This window comes from Cetorhinus maximus, chromosome 12 (genome assembly GCF_964194155.1).
Source record: "Cetorhinus maximus chromosome 12, sCetMax3.hap1.1, whole genome shotgun sequence".
In the NCBI taxonomy this organism is placed as follows: domain Eukaryota; kingdom Metazoa; phylum Chordata; class Chondrichthyes; order Lamniformes; family Cetorhinidae; genus Cetorhinus; species Cetorhinus maximus.
In genome coordinates this window covers 42,345,927-42,372,887 of record NC_135890.1, presented here as the reverse complement: position 1 = coordinate 42,372,887, position 26,961 = coordinate 42,345,927, and the positions used below count along the sequence as shown (strand labels likewise).

At 43.9% G+C, this 26,961-nt stretch overlaps 1 protein-coding gene across 1 annotated transcript in view; it reads left to right on the top strand.

Moving 5' to 3' along the window:
* Positions 1–26,961, top strand: part of lamb4 (laminin, beta 4) — a 118,136-nt gene that overhangs the window by 35,960 nt on the left and 55,215 nt on the right. The window contains exons 10-18 of the mRNA XM_078553462.1: positions 5,097–5,209; positions 6,814–6,893; positions 7,544–7,694; positions 11,082–11,210; positions 13,354–13,533; positions 14,358–14,479; positions 17,938–18,058; positions 19,582–19,759; positions 24,222–24,365. Coding sequence (XP_078409588.1) covers positions 5,097–5,209; positions 6,814–6,893; positions 7,544–7,694; positions 11,082–11,210; positions 13,354–13,533; positions 14,358–14,479; positions 17,938–18,058; positions 19,582–19,759; positions 24,222–24,365 — 1,218 coding nt within the window. The remainder of the gene's footprint in view (positions 1–5,096; positions 5,210–6,813; positions 6,894–7,543; positions 7,695–11,081; positions 11,211–13,353; positions 13,534–14,357; positions 14,480–17,937; positions 18,059–19,581; positions 19,760–24,221; positions 24,366–26,961) is intronic.

Here is a 26,961-nt window from a genome sequence, read left to right as displayed (position 1 = left end):
TGCGACACCCTCCACCCCAGGTCCCCGATGCAAAGCGGGAGGACACCTCCGTAGAGGGCGTCCCAACAGGGACCTCCACCACCAGACGGCAACAAGGCACACCAGGGCGTGTCCGGGCGGTGGGCGAGGGCAAGGAGGTGAAAGCTGTGCAGCAGCAGTCTGTACAGGAAGCTCCTCCGTGCCGTACTAAAGGACACGGAGGGCATTTCCCTGAGGCGGCTCATATTGTGGGGCACCAGCACCCGAGGGAGGGTTCGGGGCTTGGGGCCAATGTGGAATTCCGTCCGAACAGGGGAACATTCAGGCGGAAGTCCACTGCGCACCTGGGCCACCTCGAGACCCAAAATAACGTCGGGGCCAAGCACAACCGTCCTTAGGTCTCAGTTGGCATCGGCCGTGAGCCAGACGCCCACGGATGTGCGACGCGCCAACTCCTGCGGGAGCATCCAGCCCACTCCTCCGCCACCCAGCACATCCCCGATCCTGGTCACCCCAGCAGTCATAGCCCTCCTCTCCGCCAGCCACTGAAAAGGACAGAGGGGTGGATTCCTGAGCAGTGGCTCTGACGATAGCCGCTACTCCTGATGGGGGAGAGCTGCGTCGCGAGGCGACCATGTTCCAGACTTTGATCAGGTCCTGGTAAAAGACGGGCAACGCCTGCAAGGAGCCACTAAGGCCCCTCAGCTCTATAAGCAGGAGATGCACGTCATAATTCAGGCCGTGCACCTGGCGGAAGAAATACGTCGCCAGGGCCCACCATCTCGGAGGGGGCTCAACGTAAAGCTATCACTGCAGGGCCTGAAGGCGGAAAGTCGCCACATGGGTGCGAAGGCACACCAGCGCCTGACCGCCCTCCCTAAACGGGAGACTCAGAACCTCAGCAGCGACCCAGTGAAATCTTTTGTCCCAGAAGAAGTCGACGAGCATTCTCTGGTTTTTCGTGGCAAAGTCCGGGGGAGGGGTCAAAATGACCAGCCGATACCACAACATGGCGGCGATCAGCTGGTTTATGACCAGAACTCGACCCCGGTAAGACAGCACTCGGAGCAGTCCTGTCCAGCGCCACAGGCGAGCGGTGACCTTCGTCTCCAGTTCCTGCCAATTCGCCGGCCAGGATTCCTCAGCAGGGCAGAGATGGACCCCCAGGTAGAGGATGCTGGTTCTGCTCCAGGTGAAAGGCCTGAGCTCCTCGGGTAGGGGATCCATCTTCCACGGGCCGACCAGGAGTCCAGAACATTTATCCCAGTTGATCCTGGCAAAAGACGCGGCAGAGTAGACATCTTGGCACTCGCGCATCCTCCACAGGTCAGCCGGGTCGCTAAACATAAGCAGCACGTCATCAGCTTAAGCCAAAAGGACCACCCCGATGCCCGGCCTGCGCAGAACCAATCCTGACAACCTCCTCCACAAGAGGCGCAGGAAAGGCTCCACGCAAATAGAATACAACTGGCCAGACAGGGGGCAGCCCTGACGTACCTCTCTCCCAAAGCGAAGGGGCGCCATCAGGGACCCACTAACCTTCACTAGACACTCTGCGGCAGTGTACAGAAGTCGGATCCGGGCGACAAAATGCATCCCGAACCCGAATGCTCGCAGAGTTCCAAATAAATATTCGTGATCCACCCTGTCGAACGCCTTCTCTTGATCAAGGGACAGGAAGGCACTCGACAGACCAGCCCTCTGGGAACGGAGAATTAGTTGCACTGCCTGGGCGGGGGTGTTAATCACTTGTACATACTGTTCACTATTGTCAATAAACTCTTAAGAATGTCTCCCTGCCTGTGGCTCCTTGTTCTGATGAGCAGTGTTCTTGTCACTCAGATGTGAAACCTTTCTGCACAATATAAAGGCAGGTGACTCAGTCCAGAGCCTATTTCCTGTGCTCTGTGCGGCCTTCAGACCAAAGTGATGGTCCAGCCTCTCACTCCCTGGAAACATTACTGATGCCTGCACTTAGGCTAGGTGCTTGTCATTGCTGCCAGAATGTAGTGGGCAGGCGCTACAGAGTTCTGTCATTCTCTCTGTGTGCTCTCAGCACCTTTAAGATGGGGTTGAGCCCCATCTCTTCAGCATCTGTGGCCACTGATGCTGTGCACCAGCTCCTGAAGGGCTTAGGTGCTGAAGGCAGACAAAGGAGTAGATGCTTCTAAAGTTTCATGGCTATCTCTCTATGATATGACCCTGATCACGGAGCGCAAGCGAGCTGCCCTCGGCCAGACAAGAGTCAGACATTCTCAGGGGCTGTGTGAAGATCTATGGAGTGTCCTCACTGCATGTTGTCATCATCCTCCTGCGATCGAGCGACTATTACGGCCTCCACTGCATCTCCATGACAGGAGCATTCTCACAGAGGGTATTCATGCTGCCATAAGCCAGACTGGTGTCAAACGTTCACAGATGCAATGTGAGGATCTATGGGGCCACCTCACTGCATGTCGTCATCATCCTCCACAAATCTAGCAGCTATGTGGGCCTCCCAAATGTGCCTGCCCTGTCTAGCCAGTGCAAGGACCTCATCCCCGTCATCGTTGCCTCTGAGGACCTCCTCACCCTCATCCCTGTTGGTGTACTCCTCATTGGAGGAGACCTCCAGCTCTTCCATTTCCTCCTCAGCCAGCTCCTCTCCCCATTGCAGCACCAGGTTGCAAAGGGCGCAGCGGGCAACGACGATGTGTGACACCCTCTGTGGACTGTATTGCAGGGCTCCACCAGACCGGTCCAGGCACCGGAACCTCATCTTCAGCAACCCGATGGTCTGCTCCACCAAGTTGCGAGCTGCAGCATGAGCCTCATTATACCATTGCTGCACTGCAGTCTGAGGCTGCCGCATGGGTGTCATCAGCCACAGCCTCTGTGGGTAGCCCAAGGAGATATCCCTGCAGCTTCTGTGGATCCTGGAAGATTCCAGGGATCTGTGACTGACTGAGGATGTAGCCATCATGGAAACTGTGTGCACACCTGCAGGGTGCGTTTCTGGTGGTTGCACACCAGCTGCACATTCAGCGAATGGATCCCCATGTGGTTGATGTAGTGCACCATGTGTTGCAACGGAGATCTGAACGCCACATGAGTGCATTTGATTGCACCCTGCACCTGTGGAAAACCCGAGATCTGGGCGAATCCAATTGCTCTTGCCTCCTGGCTGTCCTGGTCCTGGGCAAAATGCACAAAGTTGTGTACCCTCGCAAAGATGGCACCCGTGACCTCATGGATACATTTGTGTGTGGATGCTTGAAAGATCCCACAGAGGTCACCTGTGGAGCCTTGAAAGGAGCCACTGACATAGAAATTGAGCACAACAGTCACTTTCACAGCCACTTGCAATGGATTCCCTCCATGTCCCCATGGCACCTAATCCTGCAGTAGCTGGCAGATGTGACCGACCAGTTCCCTAACTATGCACAGTCTCCAGTGACACTGGTTCTTGGTCATCTGCAGGAATGAAAGGCAGCATCTGAGAGCACAGCATGCAGTCCAGTGGGCAAAAGCTGCTGCCAATCGGTCAGGTGCAGTGGGGCGGAGGTGGGTGGGGTTTCGGGCAGCCATGCAGCGCGCTAAACTCTGGCCATCCAAGTGGTGGCCAGTGCTCAGGCGCAGGCATTCTCCTAACCTGCACTGCAAGGCTGCACTTTTAGCTTGTACTATCAGGGAGACTGGTCCAAACCGGATGCTGACATTGCAAGGGGGCTGTGAGCGCCTCCAGCAGTGACTGCTCCATGGCCAGCTTTAGCAAGGAGATTGTACAACGTGTGCAGTCACCCAGCTGTTCTGCCGTCCACTAAAATGCTCATGACTTTGCAGTCTGTGCCGGGGGGCAGAGGGGGGGGCGGGATGTAAAGCTTTGGAACACTTGGTGGCACTTTGATGCCTCTGTACTGCTCGAGTGGGAAGGTAAACTAGAAGCCCGACACCAATCATATTAATGTGTCTGCACATGAACTGTCTGAGTAGCAGAGGAGTACTACTCGCTTTATGCAGGTTTCCCTAATGCATGGTCACTTCCTTCGTCCACCCTACCTTCGGGGTGAATGCTTGTGCGCTATATTCAATGGCAGGTCCTTGGCTGGCCTGCTGAAGATATGCTGATGTATTACAATGAGGTTCCCGATGTCTGATGGTGAGAAACGTGGCCCACTATTGGCAGGCTGAGCGAACGATCGCGAACTGGTTTCACACTGTTGTGAAACCGATTGCGCCATACTGTCCACTCATGCTGCTGATCATGCCCCACGCCAGCGGGCATGGAAAATTCTGCCCATAGTTTGGGTGTTTTAAAGAGGTGAGTTGTCAGACCTGATCTTGACTTGCTCTGCCCGACTTAAGTGAAATGGCAGAAGCCCAAAATGGTGTTGGGTCACTTACCATCCATTTAAGTTGGCACTCTGGCTCCCATCATCGTAGGCTGAGTTCTGAGAATGTTGTCTGGAGTGCCAGTCTGTTTCTGGTGAGAGGCCATCTGCAATATGCAAATAGAGTTCCATGATGTCCATAACATGCTAACTGCAATTTCAAGGTACAAAAAAGTGAAATGTATGTTGCACATGCTACACTGATTTGTACCAGGTGTTGAATGATCCTTAAAGGGACCACTAGAAGTTGCTCAACAAACAGAACAAGATATGTTCCCTTTTTTCTCATAGGAAGTGCTGTTGGCCTGTCACAGCCCTCACTCCCAGCATAGCCTCCCTCCCCCAAGGCTGCACTTGTTGGTTTGCTTGGCACAAGAGCCAGATGAATTTCTATCCTCTTTTCCATAACCAGCAAGCTGCAGTGGGGAGCCTGTTTGGTGCCCACAGCTTGCTGGTGTCATGGGAACAAAACCAAGGCCTCAACATGGCACTGGCCTCACGCTGACAACAATGGGTGGCCCTGTTATTAATACCAGACCCATTGAGAGGTGATTTAGCTGCCTGAAACCTTCTTAGCAATGGAGAGGATGGGAGGCGCTTGAGATTAAAGGTGGGAGTGAAGCTGAGAACATCAATCAAATGAGAACTAATTGTGGACCTAATAGATGCTTTATGTTGTTTTACTAGGTTTTTGATGCAAACAGATTATTCATGTTTCACAGAAGTAGATTTTGAATATTTTTTCAGGTTGCCGATGTGATTCACGTGGCAGTGTGTCAGCACAACCTGCTTGTGACCCAGTCACTGGGGAGTGCCGCTGCCACCGATATGTGACTGGGAAAAGCTGTGAGCAGTGTCTGGTATGTTATAATACAATCTTTCACCTTACCAATTACATTCAAACATTCATCATGATACTATGCAAAAAAACTTTACAACAAGCCTAATGTCCAAGAGTCCAACTCTGTCAGCCCAAGTGGACCAGAATCCCAGCCACACCCATCGAGATGGAAACCACCCCCATGAGCAAAATTGCAGGGACTGGTTCATTTACATGATCAGCCTGTGCCTGTAACAGCAAATCAGAGGCGCCCATCCTGACCTGGCAACAAATGCCCAAGTGACATATTAGAGGGTTCTTTCTTCTTTATTCTTTCATAGGATGTGAGTGTCATTGGCAAGGCCAGCATTTGTTGCCCATCCCTAACTGTCTTTGAGAAGGGTCAGGAAGGGGCAATGAGAAGCAGGGCAAAAATATTGAAAATGCTCCAAAGAAAGTTTGCTGCCACTTTTAGGAAGGTAGTCATTCTGCTCTGGAACTGATTAACTTTGCCTGTGACATTTGGGGCTCTTCCAAGGACTACAATAGAACCCATGTCAGTTCTCAGTCCCTGTCAGTCTCGGTTTTACAAAGGGGGCATTCCAAGAGTTGAGTTGACGAGGAACTCCCCAGGACAAAATCACTTGATATGGGGAGGGCAGAAAATGTATCCACTGGTCCCACATCCCTCACTGGTATTTAAAGCAGAAGGTAAACAGGGAAGAAACGTATTCAGGCCCAAGTTCTGCCTTCCCTGGCAGACAATCAACCCACTCTTAACCTTCTCTAACCCAAGGACTTTCAAGCTCTTTAACTTTAGGGTGAGACAGAGCTTGTTTGTCCCATAATGAGATCAGTTAAGTTGAGTAAGGCAGGCAGTTGCAGAGCAACTTTGATGGATAATTGGTCGCAGTTCAGCTATCTAATCTCATAGTCAATGAACAAATCAAAAACCAGGGTTTAATCTCTGCCTTGGCTGGGTACACGGATTTAAACTAGGACAGCTATATGAAGGACTGAGCAGGTGGCTGGAATCTACAGTCGGTTTCAGTAGCCCTGGACTAGTGAAACAAAAGAAGGATCTGTGAAAGTTCCAGCTTCTGCTCAGATGTCAGGTGAGTGCAGCATCAGGCTCAGCTATTTTCCTGTATTCTTTCATAGGATACAGGTGTCACTAGCAAGACCAGCATTTGTTCCCCTCCTTAATTGCCCTTGAACTAAGCGGCCAATTTCAGAGGGCAGTTAGAAGTCAGCCACATTACGGTTGATCTGGAGCCATGTGTAGGCCAGACCAGGTAAGGATGGCAGATTTCCTTCTCTAAAAGACATTAATGAACCAGATGGTTTTTTACAACAATAATTTCATGATCTCCAGGTTTATTAATTGAATTCAAATTCTACTAGCTATCATGGTGGGGTTTGAACCCATATGCTCAGGATTACTAGTCTAGTGACACTACCGCTACACCATTGTTTCCCCCAGATAGCCTCTCTTAGATGAATTTCCAGTATTTACTACCTTGGTTCACACATGGAGAACAGTCGCATGATCAAGATACCAGCCTGAAGGCAGTCATTGTATTCCATTATTTTTTGAAATTATTGCAGTATTACTTCTAATGGTGTTACTGTATTTTGTCATAGCCGAAGCACTGGGGCCTTGGAACCAGTATCTATGGTTGTTCCCCCTGTGATTGTGACATTGGAGGGGCCTATGATAATCTGTAAGTACAGTTGTTATATTATAATTTTTCTGGAGCATGTTAAACACAACTTTACCTGAGCAGCAATATAGTATTATGTATATGACACAGTATAGCATTCTCCTCATTATAAACCGTTTCACCTTTGGATTTACTATGAGCTACATCACAGGAGATTCGCTAGTCTGAAAAGATAAAAGAACCAATGAAAACCAATTGTTGGCAGGCTCTTTTTGATCAGCAAAAATATACAATCCCTCACTACTCTAAGTTGAAGTAATGGTTCTTTTAGCATAACCGCCACAGAGTGGGTAGAACTTCAAACAATTGTACTTGTTTGCTTTAACCTAAAGCTGCTGGATATTAATGAGAACTATTAATTGAAATAAATGATTTAATTTTGCTTTTTGTAACTGGAAGGCAGAATAGATTTTTTTTTTTGAGCGATTACAATTAATTTTACAACGTCATGTCTCACTGTACGAAATGCTTACCGTGAAGAATCTGCTTGAGAATTTGAACGAATGTAAACAGCTCTTCACAAAAAACAGTGGAAGGAGTTTAAGTGGCGGACAATTTTCTGAATAGAGAACATTACACCGTGGTACTGTTGTATCATTTACTGCCTGTTCACTGCAGTTAATTGAAAATATATTGCCCATGTTTTGCAGTTGTTCCTTGCATAATGGACAGTGTCGATGTCTACCCAACATTATCAGCCGCCAGTGTAATGAACCAGCTCCAGGTTACTTCTTTGCTCCACTGGATTACTATTTGTATGAAGCTGAACTTGCAGAGCAACTAGGGAATAGTGGTTCTTTGGTTCGTATCTCTGAAACCTTTACTTTTGTTTTATTTTTTTCAGATAAAGTCCTTGTTAGGCACTACTGTGAAATTTAATGTTTAAGCCACATTTGCTTGAATGCTTTCACTGTCACCTAAACGTAGAAGAACCATACAATAATGTCAGTGGCGGATTTACAGTAGTACGGCTCTAAGCTCAGCTTCATTTTTGGGCCCCCCCACACCAGCATCCCCCCCTCCACCCCCCCACCCCCCCAACCCTCATACTGGTCACAACCCAAAACAACGGGGCATTGATTATTTCACCGGCTTTTTCACAGTTATGGAATAACTCCTGCACACTATCATATAACCTCAGTCCTCGCCAATCAATTGAAAAAATTTATTGCCTGTAATGAGATATTACAACATAAAAATGTGTATGCAAGTGAGCACTGCTTTGCTCTCGTGGCGCAATCAGTTAGCACATGGTACATTAATGGCAGGATTGAGGCGTGTGCAATGGCAAGATTCTGAGTTCAAGCCTAACGTAGAGGAATCTCTGTTGAGCAGCTCATGTTGCAAAAATCATGAGCTTTCGATTGGTTGTGAACTGGACATGATGCAATCTCCAGCAATAAAATAATTTAATTGGAAGGGACTAATTTCTTTAGATTGAGAACAGATCTGACCCGTTTGAATGTCTCAAGTATCAACATAAATGCTGCAAATACTCAGCACATGAAGCAGTTCCTGTGGAGAGAAAAGCGAAGGCGATGATCCTTCTGGTATCACTGATTCTGCACTGTGCACTTCATCTCGGTATTGACTCTTTAGCTTGTTTCATGTTGTTTAATTTGTTGCCAATTTCTCGGGTTGAAAGAAGTCGCAACGGTCTAAACCATCTGATGTTTATCAGTAATATAACATGTTGTGAATAGGTTAATCATTCAGGTTAGAGATTAAAGTCTGTGGTTTAGCTCAATCTTATAAAACAGTTCACTTATACCTGAACTCACCTCACAACTTATTTATTGCCCTTCAAAATGCACCAATATATGAAGTAGGCAATAGAATTGTCAAAGTACGTTAGGCAGTGTGGGTGGGGGGGGAGGGCGGGGTGTGTCATCTTGTCATTTCCATACTAGCGGTCTCCAGATTAATTTAACCTGTGACTTTCTTAGATCTCTCTCCCCATCTTTATGCTGGAGTTTTTAAAAGAAAGACTGAAATGTAACAATGCTTTGAGACATCCAGTGGTCATGAACAATGACAATACGGCCAATAAAGTACCATTGAGTTGCAATCATTGTTGCACACAGGAAGCTCCCACAAACAACACGTGACCTTTACCAGATAAGCTGCTTCTGTGATGCTGGTTGATGGGTAGCAGGACTGCAGGGAAAATTCCCCTGCTCTTCTAGACAACAGTACCAGCCCAAAACAACCCCCATTAACACACACAACAAAAAAGGCTGAAGCTTCAAGAAAACATCAAAACCACCCCCTTTCCCACCCAGTTCCCTCTGAATGAATAGCACCACAATGGAATGGCATCCCCATTACCTCTCGCTCGTACCCCCCTGATCTCCCAGTTATTGTTCAGTTTAACTTGGATCCCCAATCAGTTTTTCCAATATTCAGGCTTTCTTTTCCTGCCATTGTACTGCTAACAAAGAGAAGGGTTATTATGCAGTAAAATGAATGTGCTGTGCATCCAGATCATTTCTCTCTCTCTCTCTCCTACCCTTCTCGTTTTATAACCTACATTGAAAACTAACCATCCAGCAATGCAATCTGGTGCCTCTGAAAGCTGGAACTGTGTCACCATTCCTCTCCCTGGAACCCTGTTGCATTCATTGTACTCACTCCGCTCGACTGAAACCTGTGGTGCTTTGGCAAAAGTAGTCCATGCACTATAACCAAGCAAACACAGGAGGGTGGATCTGAAAGCCGCAAGAGGTTGGATTATTACATGGACATCACTGGAGAGTGTCTCCCATCTCTCAGATCTCAGCCAACCATCCACATTGCCTGGGGCATGCTGAGGCTGCTTATCCCGAATCCTCCTTTCCGCTCCCCCCGCCAACTCCCAGCCCCCACTCTTCCTCTCCCTCCCCTTCACTTCAGCCACATCAAGCTCACAAATTGCGTAATGGTTTGTTTTAGTGTCTTGAGAGGGGGGGAAACTAGCAGAAGATTTTCTGTGTATAGTCGAGCAGATAGTTTAACATCTCAGCTGAAAGACAGCACTTCCAACAGTTCAGCACTCACTCATCATTTTGGGGCCCACTCTCACCATGGCACAGTGTGTTTCATTGTAAATCTGCCTCTGTCACTGGCTGAATTTTAAGCATGCTTTGTCAACTATGATCCAGTTCCAAATCAGCTCCTCGGCCCCCATTAAAATGAATAAATTGCAGGCAATTCCTCCTTATCAGGAGCATCATTAAACTGAGAGTGGGAGGTCTTGGGTCAGTATAAAATTTGGTATTTAATTTAAAAAGGCCAGAAAATATGTTTTGTAAACCGAGAGATATGAATTTAACTCCATATGTCTAGTTTGTAGTTGAACTCAGAGACCTATCGCAAAATGCTGCCCAGGGCTACATGATTTGTTTGCTTCTCATGTCATTCTGCAACTTAAATGATGTAAAGCATTCTGGACTCCATGATTGGAATAAGATATTACTTGTGCCTATCTCATCCAACATGAGAATCTTATATAAAATAAAAGCAAAAAACTGCGGATACTGGAAATCCAAAACAAAAATAACAATACCTGGAAAAACTCAGCAGGTCTGGCAGCATCTGCGGAGAGGAACACAGTTAACGTTTCGAGTCTGTATGACTCTTCAACAGAACAGAATCTTATTATTGCCACTTAATCAGTAATAATTACACAACTGTGACATTATTAGATCATGAAAGATCAGAAAATCAAGACAATTTTGAGATACTCACCAAACATAGGAACTTTGAATTATAGACCAAAAAGACCATGATCCAGCTAGTTCATCTTAATCTACCATCCTGGCATGATATTCATAACAATCAGTGTCTATCAATTAGTGTACACCAGGTGTGGTTATGACAGAGGAAAACCCCAATGGTGGGGAGTTTTGGGAACCATAGGCCCAAACTTATTTCTCACAAGCATAGCATGTCATGAATCACTGATATGCTGCATTCCAAAATGTTATTTTATGAAAGACAACATTATTGATGTAAAAATTCTAATATTATAATGCTTTCTAAATAGACTTATAGATACAGTTACAAATGACTTGCATAAACCTAACCTTATGTTTTTCGTGTTAAGGATACTTATTTGCTTCTTAGATGTATAAATATTACTTTGTGTGATTCTGCCCACTGGCCAATGTTCCTTATTTTCTTCAGTAATGGAATGAGTTCTTTTCTCAGGTAAAGCCTACATCGTTGCCATCATGTGATGACTATTTACGAAGGCGAGGCTACAACTTTAGAGTGGAGCATGGCAGACTGATACTTAACAGGATTGCCAAACGTCATATGCGACGTCAGAGGAAGAGGGTATGAAAAGCTTCTAAAGCAAAATGTTCTGCATATTGTTAAATTCATAACCGCCAATCATCATAAAATAATTTGTAAAAAGCACCTCTGCTGTGTTTCTATAGGAGAAAGTGGGAATTGGATTGACTGGCCAGTCCAATGTTTGTTCACTTGCCGGACGCTGTACACAAAGATTAGCAATGACACAAATGGTTCAAATAAGTCATTTAATGACAACAGTAAATTTCAAATGCCTTTCAACATTTAAGATTGAGCTATTGTCTTAAACACATTATCAAGAATCTATTATTCTTCATAGTAGGTACTCTATAAGCATTTTGGAGTATTTTTTATATTTGCTTTAGTTTGGTATAAGGAAAACAAGGCAATGAAGGTTAGTGAGCTTTTTAGTTACTATTGCTAGTAATTGTGGGATGGCATCATATAATGGAATTTAAGGGCCATTTTATAATTTTATGCTCCCAGTGACCATAAATGTAAATTTAAAAATTCACAAAATTGCAATCTGCATACCTGAATTTCTGAAAGTCAGAAATTTAACCCTAGACATTGATTTCTCTCTGTTTTCCTTTTTATTTTTCCAGCAGCAGAATACTGTTAGTGGCAATGGGATTAGCCTGTTTTCAGACCACCTACCATACAAAAGACAATCTGCTGTTATCAGCCATGAGAAATTGGTGAAAGTCTTGGGGTTACTCTCGCAATCAGGGAGTGCCTCCACTCCTACACTCTGGAATTTTCTGCCCTATTTCCTCTGCCTTGCCATCTCTTCCCCTTTCAAAAATCTCCTCAAATTCCTCTTCTGTGATCATTACCCTTTCCATTATCCTTCCCTTATCCCATTCTCAGGGAGCCTTCAAGAATGGGAAATGTAGCAGGAGGTGTGACTTAATTAGGCGGGAGCTGAAATTTTGTTTTCCTGATGTCGGGTTCAAATTTAGAGATTGATTCAGTGGCGTGTTGGTGGTGGGTCAGGCCTCACGCCATTGTGTGGTGGGTTCCTACTTGTAATGCATTTTCATGACATGAATACTCATTATATTAAAACCTTTTGTAATCACATCCTACCTTCATGATAAAGTCAGCGGTGCACAAGAATCTCGTGACACCCAATTCATGTTTGTTTAAAAGTGACGTGCAACAGCCAGCTTTGTGCAGTTGTGTCTGAGGTCAGCGGTTTTCCTTGTTGAATTCTGTGGCACAAGGGAGGGGAGCAGGAGAATGGCAGTTTACATGGAGGCTCAGAACCAGCAAGAGGGAGTCAGTAGTGAGGGGGGGGTGTGTAGGCCATGGAGGAGTGGAAGAGGCATCTAAGGGAATGCAGAGAGTGGGGTCAGGGTCATGGAGGGTGAAGTGGGAAGGGCCTGATATCCTGGGTGTGATGGCAACAGTTAGTCAAGGTAAGAAAATCAGGGGACTAAAGGGCGGTGTCAGTACTGTCCACATGTGGATCCATCTCAGGGTGTTGGCTGGCAGAGTCCTTACAGGGCTTTGAGTTCACCTACAACATTTCAATTATCCCCGGTGAGACTGATCTCAGACAATGTCCTTTACAATGCATGGAGGGAGGGCCAGCTGAGCCTGCAAGTTCAGTCATGTCCCACAGAATGGCGAGTACAACACAGGACACTAACATGAATATTCAATAAAGAATGAATGCAAAAACACTGAAAAGCTTCCCCCACCACGTGATCACAGGTGTCTCCCATGCACTCTGACAATATTTAAAATTTTAATTTGAATCACAAGGGAACCAGTAAGAGGCAAGAGGGTGGAAGTGGCGTTGATTTCCTGTTCTGCCATTGAGAACAGCACACCATGGTTAAAATTCTGCCCTCAGTGTTCCTTTCCCCTTTATTGTAAAGGCATCGGACCCAATGTAAGTGAATGGGTAATAAGTGAGTTAACATGGGACAATCATCCGACATGTAAGGAATGCTATATAGGTGCAAACTGTGTTGGTTGGGAAACATCAGTACCTGGTGAGGCTAGTGTATACTTAAGATAAAGGACTTATGGATAATTGTTGTATATGTTAGAAGGACACACTTTGTAAAGTCTAATTCTGGGAGGTACTCTTTTAGGAAACTATGTGACAGGTAAAACAAAAAGAGGCTTACATTTGAAACATTCCTTTCTTTAGCAAACTGTGAATCCAGAATCTCAAGTACAGATTGTTTCCAGAGAACACACTCCTGATAGACCCGCAACTTGGACAGGTCTGGGGTTTGCTCGTGTTCCCCATGGAATGGGACTGCAATTCATTATTGACAACATTCCATTCCTGATGGATTTCACAGCTGCCATTCGCTATGAATCAGAGGTATTCAAAGTGCTGCATGCTTCAGCTTTCACTCTCCCAGACATACCAAATGTAACTGTTTACTCACCAAACAGCCCACAGCCATCCGAGACATGCCTTACACTTGCGAAAAAGTTTGCAAGAAAAATCTGGTCTAATACGTGATACCTCTCTAGCCTCCAATCTCTCTTTCCTCCTCTCTCTCTCCCCCCCCCGCCCCCCCACCCTGCCACCCTCCACCGGCCCTTCTCTTTATATTACAGCCTTTCTTCTCTGTCGACGTTTTTTTACTTTCCTACGGTGAGTACTCCTCAGTTGGGACTTTCTTTCCTCCTATGGTGTAAACACACCGTTTAACGTAGAAGTTTCCATAGGTCATGGAAGGTTACAGCATGACAGAAAGTCATTCAGCCCATCGTGCCTATGCTAGACTGGTAGGGCTGTCTAAAACAATCCAACCCCTCTGCTATAGAACCCTAAGGGTTTACGCAAAAACATACCAGTCTTCAAGTTCTTCCTCCTCCCTTCATATTAACAAGTTGAGTTCAACTCAATGCACAGATCAACAACTCAGTGTCTCATTTCATTGATTCATTTCCAATGTGTCAAAACTGTGTGCCTCATTACCTTCTTCAGTCTTTTTTCCTCTTACAATCTTCACTCTTTTAAAACTTGAACTTTGTGTTACCTGATCATTATTTTCCAAATTTCCTTTCTACTTTCTTTGACTTAACAGTGTCCTTTGGACCTCGGCCCTTCTTTGAGGATTTTCAATTTATAAACAAAATTTTCTATGCACGATTATATGTAAAATAAATGACCATGTTTCTTTGTCACTAATACAGTCAACGGATGATTGGATGGCCAGCGTTCGAATTCAGCCAACAAATCAACCGAGTGATAGCCAGTGCCGAAATAACTTGCCCTCACATGAAGCTTATACAGTTGCTATGCCAGCCACTACCAGGTCAGGGCATACTGCAAATAACTTGACTATTCTTTTGAAGTTATGCTGCATATTACTTATATGTATTAGTGGTTTTAATGATACATCATACGAAAAATTGTTTTTCTTATGAAGTGTTGTAACCTGCAAGGCTACATACCAAGAGTTAGAAAGTGGGATGAAGCTGGATTGTTCATTTTCAGTCAGCACAGACATGATGGGCTGAATAGCTTTAAACTGTGCAGTAAATTTCTGTGACTCTATGATGAAACCTAGCAGGGTATAACACAGGCGACTGGTTCAGTGTTGCTCGTTTTACATCTGGTGATAAAAGTAAAACTTACCCCTTCAGTCCTGTTCCCCACCAGAAAGCTACTGGAAGTTTAAATCCAGACCACAGATCCCATGATATAAGTGTTAAAATAGTTATAATTTTAGAAATGTTTTAAAATTACACTTGGTCGTTTAAGTTCCTTCCTATCTGCAGCAGAATAAAGCTGATTTTCATGGGCAGGTTAACTTTGAGTTGATATATTTGAAGAATAATACATAATTGACACATTTCACTGAAATGACAAACCATTTTGTACTGATTCATTTAGAATTTCTGCCATCATCTTTGACCATCACTGCTAACTTACTGCTAGTCCAACATCTAGTCATAGACATGCAAGAACTTTCTCCAAATTAAGATCAGCAAGACTGAAGCCATCCTGGACTTTACAGAATAAATTTTGTATTGTTGGATAAAGAGACATGCTGTTGAAGCTTTTTGTCTTGCACTCATCAGGACAGACACATGAATGCCAAATTTCAAAGGAACAACAATTTATATTGCATGAAAATGTGGTGCTGATTGGTTGGCAAGTTGGCTGTGATTGGTTGAGACATTGCCATGGTGAATGCACAGGGGAGCTATTGTCCACCATGCTTTTGTTTATTCAAAAAAAGGTGCAATGCCTGGACATGTTCCTTTTGCCTGCAGAGGACAGGTCCCTGCATATGAATGTATGTACCTTCTAGCAAGTGTAAGTGAGCCACATTGCATGCACAAATTCTTAAATTGGTTGTTAGTGTAATTCTTAGCACACTTGCAATTGTTCAGCAAATGCTGCTCAATTGCAGAATCACATCTAATATTAGATATTATGTTTTGCGTTTTGCAAGAACAAATGGCTTGAATAGCCAAAGGGTCATGCTGTTTGATATGATCTGCCAGTTGTTGGGATGTATGGCCTACGCACCTGGTATCGCGCCAGAACTGAAATTCAAATACCACATTACTCACTTATGCGGTAGGCAGAACGTATTTTTGGCTTGACAGCCAAGACCACTCGTGTTGCCACTGCATAGTGGCATGTGAAATGGCTAGCTTCACCTGTTACTCAAATGTTTCAGACGCTGCATGCTTCCAGGGTAATTTGAGGTTGTCTGGGCATTTTTCAGGTCCAAAAGTGGGTGCGTAGGCCATAAGTCCCAACAACTTACCTATCTTATCGGCTGTTCGCAGTGGGCAGAGTGCTGAATGTACTCAAGAAATCCACACTTGCAAACTCAGAACATAATGTTAGATGTGATTCCATGATTGGGCAGCATTTGCTGAACAATCCCAAATGTGCTAAAAATTACACTAACAACTAATTTAAGCCGGGCTCACAATGTAGCTCACTTACACTTGCTAGAAGCTACATATTCATATGTAGGGACCTGCCCTCTGGAGGCAAAAGGAATATGTCCAGCCACTGTACCTTTTTTGAATAAACAAAATCATGGGGGATAATAGCTCCCTAATGCATTCACCAAGGCAATGTCTTGACCAATCACAGCAGACTCCACAACCAATCAGCACCCTTTTTCTCATGCAATATAAATAGTTGTTCCCTTTGAAATTTGGCATTACTGTGTCTATCCTGATGAGTGCAAGATGAAAGCGTGTCTCTTTTTTCAGCAAGCTTCAGCCAGAAATCCCAAGTGGGTGATCCATCTCCGCCTCCTCCGGAGATCCCCAACATCACAGATGCCAGTCTTCAGCCAATTCAAATCATTCCACGTGATATCAAGGAATGGCTGAAGGCACTGGATATTGCAAAGTCGATGGGCCCTGACAATATTCCAGAAATAGCACTGAAGGCTTGTGCTCCAGAACTTACTGCACCCCTAGCCAAGCTGTTTCAGTACAGCTACAACATTGGCACCTATCCAGCAATGTGGAAAATTGCCGAGATATGTCCTGTACACAAAAAGCAGGACTAATCCAACCCAGCCAATAACTGCCCCATCAGTCTACTCTCAATCATTAATTAAGTGATAGAAGGGGTCATCAACAGCGCTAGCAAGTGGCACTTGCTTAGGAATAACCTAAGATGCTCAGTTTGGGTTCCACCAGGGCCACTCAGCTCCTGACCTCATTACAGCCTTGGTTCAAAAATGGACCAAAAAGCCGAACTCCAGAGGTGAGAGTGACTGCACTTGCCATCAAGGCCACATTTGACCGAGTGTGGCATCAAGAAGCCCGAGCAAATCTGGAGTCAATGGTCAATGGGAATCAGGGGAAAAACTCTGCTGGTTGGAGTCATTCCTAGCAGAAAGGAGGATGGTTGTGGTTGTTGGAGTTCAATTATCTCAGCTCCAGGACATCACTGCAGCAGTTCCTCAGGGTAGTGTCCTCGGCCTAACCATCTTCAGCTTCTTCATCAATGACCTTCCTTCCATCATAAGGTCAGAAGTGGGGATGTTCACTGATGATTGCACAATGTTCAGCACCATTCGTGACTCCTCAGATGCTGAAACAGTCCATGTCCAAATGCAGCAAGGCCTGGGCAATATCCAGTTTTGGGTTGACAACTGGCAAGTAACATTCGCGCCACACAAGCACCAGGCAATAAACATCTCCAACAAGAGAGAATCTAACCATTGTTGAACCCCCACTATCAACATCTTTGGGGATTACCATTGACCAGAAACTGAATTGGACTAGCCATATAAATACTGTGGCTACACTACCAGATTAGCGGCTAGGAATGCTGCAGCAAGTAACTCACCTCCTGACTCCCCAAAGCCTCTCCACCATCTACAAGGCACAAGTCTGCACAAGTAAACTGTCTATTGATTATAGTGATTTTCATTGAATTATGGTGGGCCAGCAGATATTTGCTCTCAGCATTGTTGAATGACAGTACCATTGTTGGTATCAGGTGCAAGTGGGTGCAACAATATCACTTTAGCAGGCATTCCCATGCATGTTAATTAGCATTATGCACATATCAAAGAAGGGGTGCAATACCAGCTTTAAAGTTAACATGAACCAATACAGTGATTTGAAAGGTACATTAGAAAACATGTCCTTATCATGCAACTGAAATAATAAACCATGTAAAGAATGAGATTGTTTATACCATGTGGCTAATCACAGTAAACAATAAGCAATTTTGTTTCAGGCATTATGATATAATTATAGCTTTGTGTTTTTCCATAAACAGGATTGTAATTCTTAACACCCCACTATGCCTGGAGCCTCAAGTGCGGTATATTGTGGAGATTTACTTCAAACCATCTCCTACTCCAAACAGTCAGCCCAGCAGTCACATCTTGATTGATTCTGTAAGCACAGAATTAGATCTTCATGTTATAGTAGTTTACGATGTACTCATAAAGTGTCAACATCATAGCACTGGCTATTTTCAAATTCTGATGTTTAAAATGTTGCCAGGAGACACAGGTCACAGAAGGGGTAAATGGATAATACGCATAGCAAATTATTTGCTATGTCATCAAATGAACTTTGTAATCAGGTTCCTTAAGCAGCATACTGGAGCTCTGTGAAATAATTTACAGTAAACTTAGTTAGCTCTTAAGGTTGAACTATTAGATTGCTTATTCTCACAGATTCAAGATTGTCATCTATATAAATGAAATAAGGAGAATTTTAGGTATTTGGCTTTACTGTAAGGTCAGTGGAGACAGTAATTTGCAACATGTGATATTAACTGATGGTTTCACATAACTTGCTTGTCAATCTGACCTAGAAATTTCTATTCTCAGTATTAGCAGAAAAATGTCTTTTATGCCTTTGTCTTTTTTAACTGAAGAATTAGCCCATTGTAATACCAGTATAAAAATAACAGACAGGAATATTGTCCAAACACATCACTGTTGGATGGTAACTGGTGACATTCCATTTTTATGCCTTTTTTCAATGTTGATTGCATTTTTGAGAACCACATTACATGATCTAACCCGTTTGCCCTGAGAATCACAAACCAATGGACATGGCCACTGCTTTTACTTTTCAAATACAGTACATAGCAACAGTGTGGCATTAGAAATATCAATGCTGAGATTGACAGTTGAATTTTCATAAAAATAAGACATTTTAGTATTGTCTTCTGTCATTTTTGGGATATAGATGTCATTGGCAAGGCCTTGTATTTGCAAGGATTTGGGTGTTAGGAGTTGCATTACTTGCCGCAGAATGTCTAGTCTCTGGCCTGGCATTTATGTAACTATCCAGTTAAGTTTCTGCTCAATGGTAGCTCCAGGATATTGATGGCAGAGGATTCAATGATAATGATGCTATTGTATGTCATGGGGGAGTAGTTAGTCCTTCTTATTGGAAATGCTAGTTGCCTGACACTTATATGGCACCAGTATTTTTAATGCTTAGCAGCCCAAGCTTGCATGTTGCCCAGTCTTAATATGTGGATATGGAACACTTCATTACCCAAACAATGTCAATGGTCAAATCATCAGCAAATTTCCCTGCCTGACCATATGATGGAGGGAAGGTCATTGATGAAATAGCTGAATACAGTTGGGCCTAGGACACTGTCCTAAGGAACTATTAGAGCAAAATCTGGGGATTGGGATGATTGCTTTTCAACAGCTAAAATCACTTTCCTTAGTGTCAGGTATGACTTCAGTCACTGAAGCATACCAGGCAAGGATTATTTAGATTAGTGCCATGTGATCTTTATCGTTAACCAGGGTAGGTAGACAGAATCTCTGTAACATTGCACTGGACTCTCCATGTTACATGGGAGCTCAGTTCTCCCCCACAGACCTACTCCACAAGTCACTGAGCACTTTTGGTTAATGAAGAGATTTTTATTTCTTTTGTCCATTAGCTGGGTCTGATTCCAAGGATTAACTCTCTGGAAGATTTCAATAGTGAAGCAGATTTGGATGAGTACAGACGGTATCAATGCATTGATGTTGCCTATCAAGTGGGACCTCAGACTTTACCAGAAGTATGTGAGAGACTGATAGCCAGCATGTCTGCTCGGATCCACAATGGAGCTGTCCGTGAGTACAAGAGGCTGTGGAAGAAATTCACACTGTACAAGTTCTAGACACTGAAATGAAACAAAACCATCAATTTATTTAGAGCTATTTAATGCACTATGTGAGGTGAACTGAACGAGTAAATTCACCACTAGCTCTAAAGATGTTTGTACCAAGTCAATGCTAACTGATTCAAGCACAGAAATGACCTGATTATCATCCAGCACTAGTCTTGATAATAATCAGTAGGAATCCCAATGGAGTCATTTTGATATTTCCTTAGTTGATATTAGCATCCTGGCCCTCGCACAGAGAGACATAATATGGCAGCCTCAGGAAGCTGGTGTACAATAATATATCCACATAATCTCAGTTTTTATTTGCAAGGAATTCAAAACCATGCCTATTTCTCAAACACATTGTTTTGCATACTTTGAATACAGCTTTTACTGATAACCTGGAGAAATTACACTGAACAATTTACACATCAGGATAACACTGATGAAAAATGTCGGCATTCCATTGTATATTTATAAAATGTCAAATTGGCTGATAAATCAAAGTTTAGAGTGCATAGCCCCCAACAAATGGATAAATGTGCAGGTCAATACATTAAAATACAGAGCAGTAGGTGTGAAGTTCAGTCCTAAATCTGTGCTGCCTTCGCCAGGCCATCAATCAAGTGCTATTGAACTAGGGTGGAGAAAAATTAGCAATCTCTGTCCTAATCTCTGTTCAGTGATATTTTAATTCTTTCACAGGATGTGGACTTCGCTGGCTGGGCCAGCATTTATTGCTCATCCCTAGTTGCCCTTGAAAAGGTAGTGGTGAGCTGCCTTCTTAAACCGCTGCAGCCCATGTGATATAGGTACAGCCACAGTGCTGTTAGGAAGGGAACTCCAGGATTTTGACCCAGCGACAGTGAAGGAATGGCAATATTTCCAAGTCAGGATGATGAGTGACTTGGAGGGGAACTTCCAGGTGGTGGTGTTCCCATGTGTCTGCTGCCCTTGTCCTTCTAGGTGGTGATGGTCATGGGTTTGCAAGGTGCTGTCTAAGGAGCCTTAGTGAATTCCTGCAGTGCATCTTGTAGATGGTACACACTGCTACTACTGTGCATTGGTGGTGGAGGGAGTGAATGTTTGTGGATGTGGTGCCAATCAAGTGGGCTGCTTTGTCCTGGACAGTGTCAAGTTTCTTGAGTGTTGTGGGAGCTCCACTCATCCAGGCAAGTGGAAAGTATTCCATTACTCTCCTGACTTGTGCCTTGTGGATGGTGGACAGGCTTTGGGGAGTCAGGAGATGAGTTACTCATCGCAGGATTCCTAGTCTCTGACCTGCTCTTGCAGCCACAGTATTTATATGGCTAGTCCAATTCAGTTTCTGGTCAACAGTAACCCCCAGGATGTTGGTAGTGGAGGATTCAGTGATGGTAATGCCATTGAATATCAAGGGGTGATGGTTAGATTCTCTCTTGTTGGAAATGTTCATTGCCTGACATTTGTGTGGCACGAATATTACATGCCACTTGACATCTTGTCCAGGTCTTGCTGCATTTGGACATGGATTGCTTAAGTATCTGAGGAGTCGCGAATGGTGCTGAACATTGTGAACATCCCACTTCTGTCCTCATGATGGAAGGAAGGTAATTGACGAAGCATCTGAAGATGGTTGGGCCGAGGGCACTACCCTTCAGTGATGCCCTGGAGCTGAGATGACTGACCTTGAACAGCCACAACCATCTTCCTTTGTGCTGGGTACGACTCCAACCAGCGGAGAGTTTTCCCCCCTGATTCCCATTGACTCCAGTTTTGCTAGGGCTCCTTGATGCCATACTCGGTCAAATGCAGCCTTGTTGTGAAGGGCAGTCTCTCTCACCTCACCTCAGGAGTTCAGCTCTTTTGTCCATGTTTGAACCAAGCCTGTAATGAGGTCATGAGCCAAGTGGCCCTGGAGGAACCCAAACTGAGCATCAGTGAGCAGCCTATTGCTAAGCAAGTGCCGCTTGATAGCACAGTCGATGACCCCTTCCATTACTTTACTGATGATGGAGAGTAGACTGATGGGGCAGTAATTGATCCAGTTGGATTTGTTCTGCTTTTTGTGTACAGGGCATACCTGGGCACTTTTCCACATAGCCAGGTAGATGCCAGTGTTGTAGCTGTACTGGAACAGCTTGGCTAGGGGCACGGTAAGTTCTGGAGCACAAGTCTTCAGTACTATTGCTGGAATATTGTCAGGGCCCATAGCCTTTGCAGCATCCAGCACGTGGGGTGAATCGAATTGGTTGAACACTGGCATCTATGATGCTGGGGACCTGCGGAGGAGGCCGAGATGGATCATCCACTCAGCGCTTCTGGCTGAAGATTGTAGCAAATGCTTCAGCCTTATCATTTGCACTGATGTGCTGGGCTCCCCCATCATTGAGAATGGGGATATTTGTGGAGCCTCCTCCTCCAGTGAGTTGTTTAATTGTCCATCACCATTCAAGACTGGATGTGGCAGGACTGCAGACCTTAGATCTGATCCGTTGGTTGTGGGATTGCTTAGCTCTATCACTTGCTGCTATGCTGTTTGGCACGTAAGTGGTCCTGTGTTATAGCTTCACCAGGTTGACACCTCATTTTTAGGCATGTCTGGTGCTGTTCCTGGCATTCCCTCCTGCACTCTTCACTGAACCAAGGTTGATCCCCTGGCTTGGTGGTAATGGTAGAATGGAGGATATGCCAGGCCATGAGGTTACAGATTGTGTTCGAGTACAATTCTGCTCCTGCTGATGGTCCACAGTACCTCATGGATGCCCAGTCTTGAGTTGCTAGATCTGTTCGAAATCTATCCCATTTGGTATGTTGGTAGTGCCACACAACACGATGGAGGGTATCCTCAATGTGAAGGTGGGACTTCGTCTCCACAACGACTGTGCGGTGGTCACTTCTATCAATACTGTCATGGACAGATGCATCTGCAGCAGGCAGGTTGGTGAGGATGAGGTCAGGTATGTTTTTCCCTCTTGTTGGTTCCCTCACCACCTGCTGCAGACCCAATCTAGCAGTTATGTCCTTTAGGACTCAGTCAGTAGTGGTGCTACCAAGCCACTCTTGGAGATGGACATTGAACACCCCCACCCAGAATACATTCTGCATCCTTGCCACCCTCAGTTCTTCTTCCATGTGGTGTTCAACATGGAGGAGCACTGATTCATCGGCCAAGAGAGGGCAGAACGCAGTAATCAGCAGGACGTTTCCTTGCCCATGTTTGACCTGATGCCATTAGACTTCACGGGGTCCAGAGTCGATGTTCAGGACTCCCAGGACAACTCCCTCCCAACTGTATACCACTGTGCCACCACCTCTGCTGGGTCTGTCCTGTTGGTGGGACAGGACATACACAGGGATGGTGATGGTTGTGTCTGGGACATTGAATCATATCTTATAGATAATGAGGATGACTATGTCAGGGTGTTGACTAGTCTGTGGGACAGCTCTCCAAAGCCCCCAGATGTTAGTAAGGAGGACATTGCTGGGTCGACAGGGCTGAGTTTACCGTTCAAAAACAGAATTACCTGGAAAAACTCAGCAGGTCTGGCAGCATCGGCAGAGAAGATATTTGAGTTTACCGTTGTTGTTTCCGGTGCCTAGGCCAATTGCTTTTTAGAAGCTTTCTAGCAGTTTGATACAACTGAGGGCATTCAAGCATCAACCACGTTGCTGTGGGTCTGGAGTCACATGTAGGCCAGACCAGGAAAAGGATGGCAGATTTTCTTCGCTAAACCCAGATGGCTTTTTACAACAATTGACAATAGTTTCAAGGTCATCATTAGACTTTTAATTCCAGATTTTTTATTTATTTAAAATTCCACCATCTGACATGGCAGGATTCGAACCTGGGCCCCCAGAGCATCACTCTGGGTCACTGGATTACTAGTCCAGCAACAATACCACCATTGCCTCCCCTCACAGCCAGAAAGTGTGCACATGTGGATGCTTGACAAAAGAAAGATCAGCCAAAGCCACATTGAGGACCAGAAACCCATGCTTACCCATGAGGTAAGGGGGCAAAGATGAGGTACCAGAGGGTAACTGGTGCCTCTGGTTCCATCCCATAGCAAGGTTCTGTTCAGGAGTAAGTTTATCCTAACTCACCAGTTGAGAAACCCATGGAATTATATGGAACGCTGGTTTTGCACCTTGTCTTTGCATTGGGCAGGTATGAATCCAGCATTGCCCACCTCCCCCACGGCCCCCCACCCCAACAATCCTGAATTAGGTTAAAATTGCCCCAGTGCTTCAGGATAAGGTGGAAAAAAGAAGAGAAAATTAGAGGGGGGATTTATTTATTTAATCGCTATAACATCATGAAGTGCTACAATTTGGTCTGAATTTTCTAATTTAGATATAATGCTACTGACTTTTGTATTCCATAGCTATAACAGTGGTGATAATTACCTGCAAACTGAACTGAGTTTCTTTTATCCATTCCACAGCCTGCTGCTGTAATTCTCAGGGGTCAATCAGTCCCATCTGCAGCAAGTTTGGTGGTCAGTGCCAGTGTAAGCCTGGTGTGATTGGGCGATGCTGTGACTTCTGCGCACCTGGATTTTATGGATTTGATCCCGATGGCTGCTCACGTAAGTCAGTCACTAGCACAACATGAATAGGAAGGTTTAATAAAAGGCAAGTTTTATGGATATTTGTAAAGGTTATTTGGTGTACACAAATGTTCATTATAAACTATTGAAGCATACAGTCATCCAGTAAGTGTATGGGTGCAGGATATTAATTTTTCAAAGCTTATTCCTACTTTAAGTTGTTTTAGTTGAACAAACCACCAAAGTTATTGAAGATCAAACCCAGCTTCCTCTAACTATCCAAACTGCTTTCAACCTGCAGCCATTTCCTATAATGGAAAAGATCAGCTCTAAGCTCTAACGATGTTTTCATTGTTCTCCTTGTATCATCATAAAGCTCTGCATTTTCCATTTCTTTTAATATTGTCCAAATATACTGATAATGTTTCCTTAAGCTAACAACTGTTTAGCAGCAATCTGTCTGTGTAGTTTCAGCAGAATGTACCTGGCATTGCTTCCTGTCAAATGAAAAGATGCTTTACACTAGACAGCGTTTAGTACTTCCATTCGTACACAGCCGAATTGCTATCATGTACCACATAAAAATGATATGGTGCATTTTGTTTTCTGTTTATTCTCTTTAGAATGTTACTTTCTATACTCATGAGATTATTAGCTGGTACATCACAACTTCAGTTTAAATCTTGAGCCCAAGCCTACACTTTGTTTGGTTTGATAAAGTTACCCTGATATCAATCTGTTCACATAAGAACACAAGAGATAGGAGCAAGAGTAGATCATACGGCCCATTGAGCCTGTGCCGCCATTCAGTACAATCATGGCCGATCTTGGGCTGCAACTCCATTTTTGCATTCACTCCCCATATCCCTTGATTCCCTGAGAGTGCAAAAATTTGTCTATCCCAGCCTTAAATACAGTCAACAATGGACCATTACCTTGGAATGTGTTATTATTATGTGTTGTTATGACACAGCCAATGGTAAATGCTGAGTTGTTCAAAGCCCAAAAGGAAACTTGAAACAGCTGCCACTTGTTTTGCAGTTTGTATAAATTTCGAGACGCATGCCTTGAATTCAGTAGTAGTAAAACCACCAAGTCTTATAGGTTTTACAAAACTAGATTAAACATTTATTAATAAGAGAAATGATTTTTTAAATACATACATAGATCTACAAATTACTACTATGACAACTTCTAAATTCCCCTAATTAACTAGCTCCTAGTTAGATTTCTGTTAAGGCAACAGTAAGACACATAGATTTTAAAAGACCCAGGCAAAGAAACATGATACTCTGAACAGGTTGAATTCAAAGTGAGTTTTCTTAACTTCAGTCCTTTGAAGACAGCAGCTTGAGGCATAGATGTTGAAGGCTTTTCATACTTGTAAGATCTTAAAATGCCTTCCCTTACAAACAGTCTTCTCTCCTTTATACATATTTTCCTCTTTGAATGTACATACCCATTGTTTCACTATGTCTTTGGACTTTATCTTCCTGATAATAAAAACCTCTCATAGCACTAAGTTTTATACCAGTAATCTCTGGAAAAATAAACACACTGTTTCTAAACTATACCTGGCGAGGTGACATATTTTACCCCTCCTTTGGAAGCAATCTAGTATGGTTTATTTAAAAATGCAAATGTTCCCTTGACACCTATATTTCTAAACTTCCCCATGTTTACCTAATAAACATTTCAAACCTTCTTACTTCAAAGCACCCAGACTAATTCAGTTAAAGTCTGACACACAGACTCATACAGACACATCCCACTATTACTCTATTTTATAATAAATTCCAATAATATTATGAGAATTATTATATATTCCTGATGGTGTCCTCTTTTGTCCTTGATCCACTGTCAATTCTGATTCTTTACTTGTAACCGTAACATTTTTTGCAAATATGGCTCAATAACTACAATTGCAAAACTTGAATGTCTCAACTTGAACTTGAATGTCTCATTGTTAAATTGATTGGATGAATTCAATTGATCCCATGTGAGATTAGGTTAGATAGCAGATGGATGTTTTTGTTGTCAATGGGCTGTTATTGCCTTGATGTTCTGGCAAATACTTTAATTCTTTACTCCTGGTGTACACTGTATGTATATTGATCTGGGAACATCTTGTGCTCGAATATTAACAAGTGTGTATTTCAAACACCATGTGCTCTTCCTCTTCCCTTTTCTTTAAAGCCAAAGGACAGACACCTGCCTTTCTGAGAAGGTGCTTGGAAAACTGTTTCCAGTTGTTTTCAATCAGCTTATTCATTAGTGTAAAATGTGCTGAAACATGAATTAAAAATCAATGCTGGCAGTTAGGAATCATTTAAAGCTCACCAGGTCTTTGATGTAAAAAGCAATAGATTTTCATTCATCTGAAGAATGACTGAGAAAATAAAACTTGCCCTCCCTTATCATTTCTTGCAGCAGTCATACCTGCTTCGCATCAATGTTTTGTATTGTCCTTGAATAGAAAGTGAAGCAGTAACATGGGCTTTCACCTAGTTAATTAACCAGTGTCAAACAAGTAGCCTTGCAATTAAAGCAAATTAAAGTGACTCTAATGCCCTTGTGACCTCAAAAGAAAATGACAAATGTTGTCAGCTTTTAAAACTTGATAGTTTAATGTTGA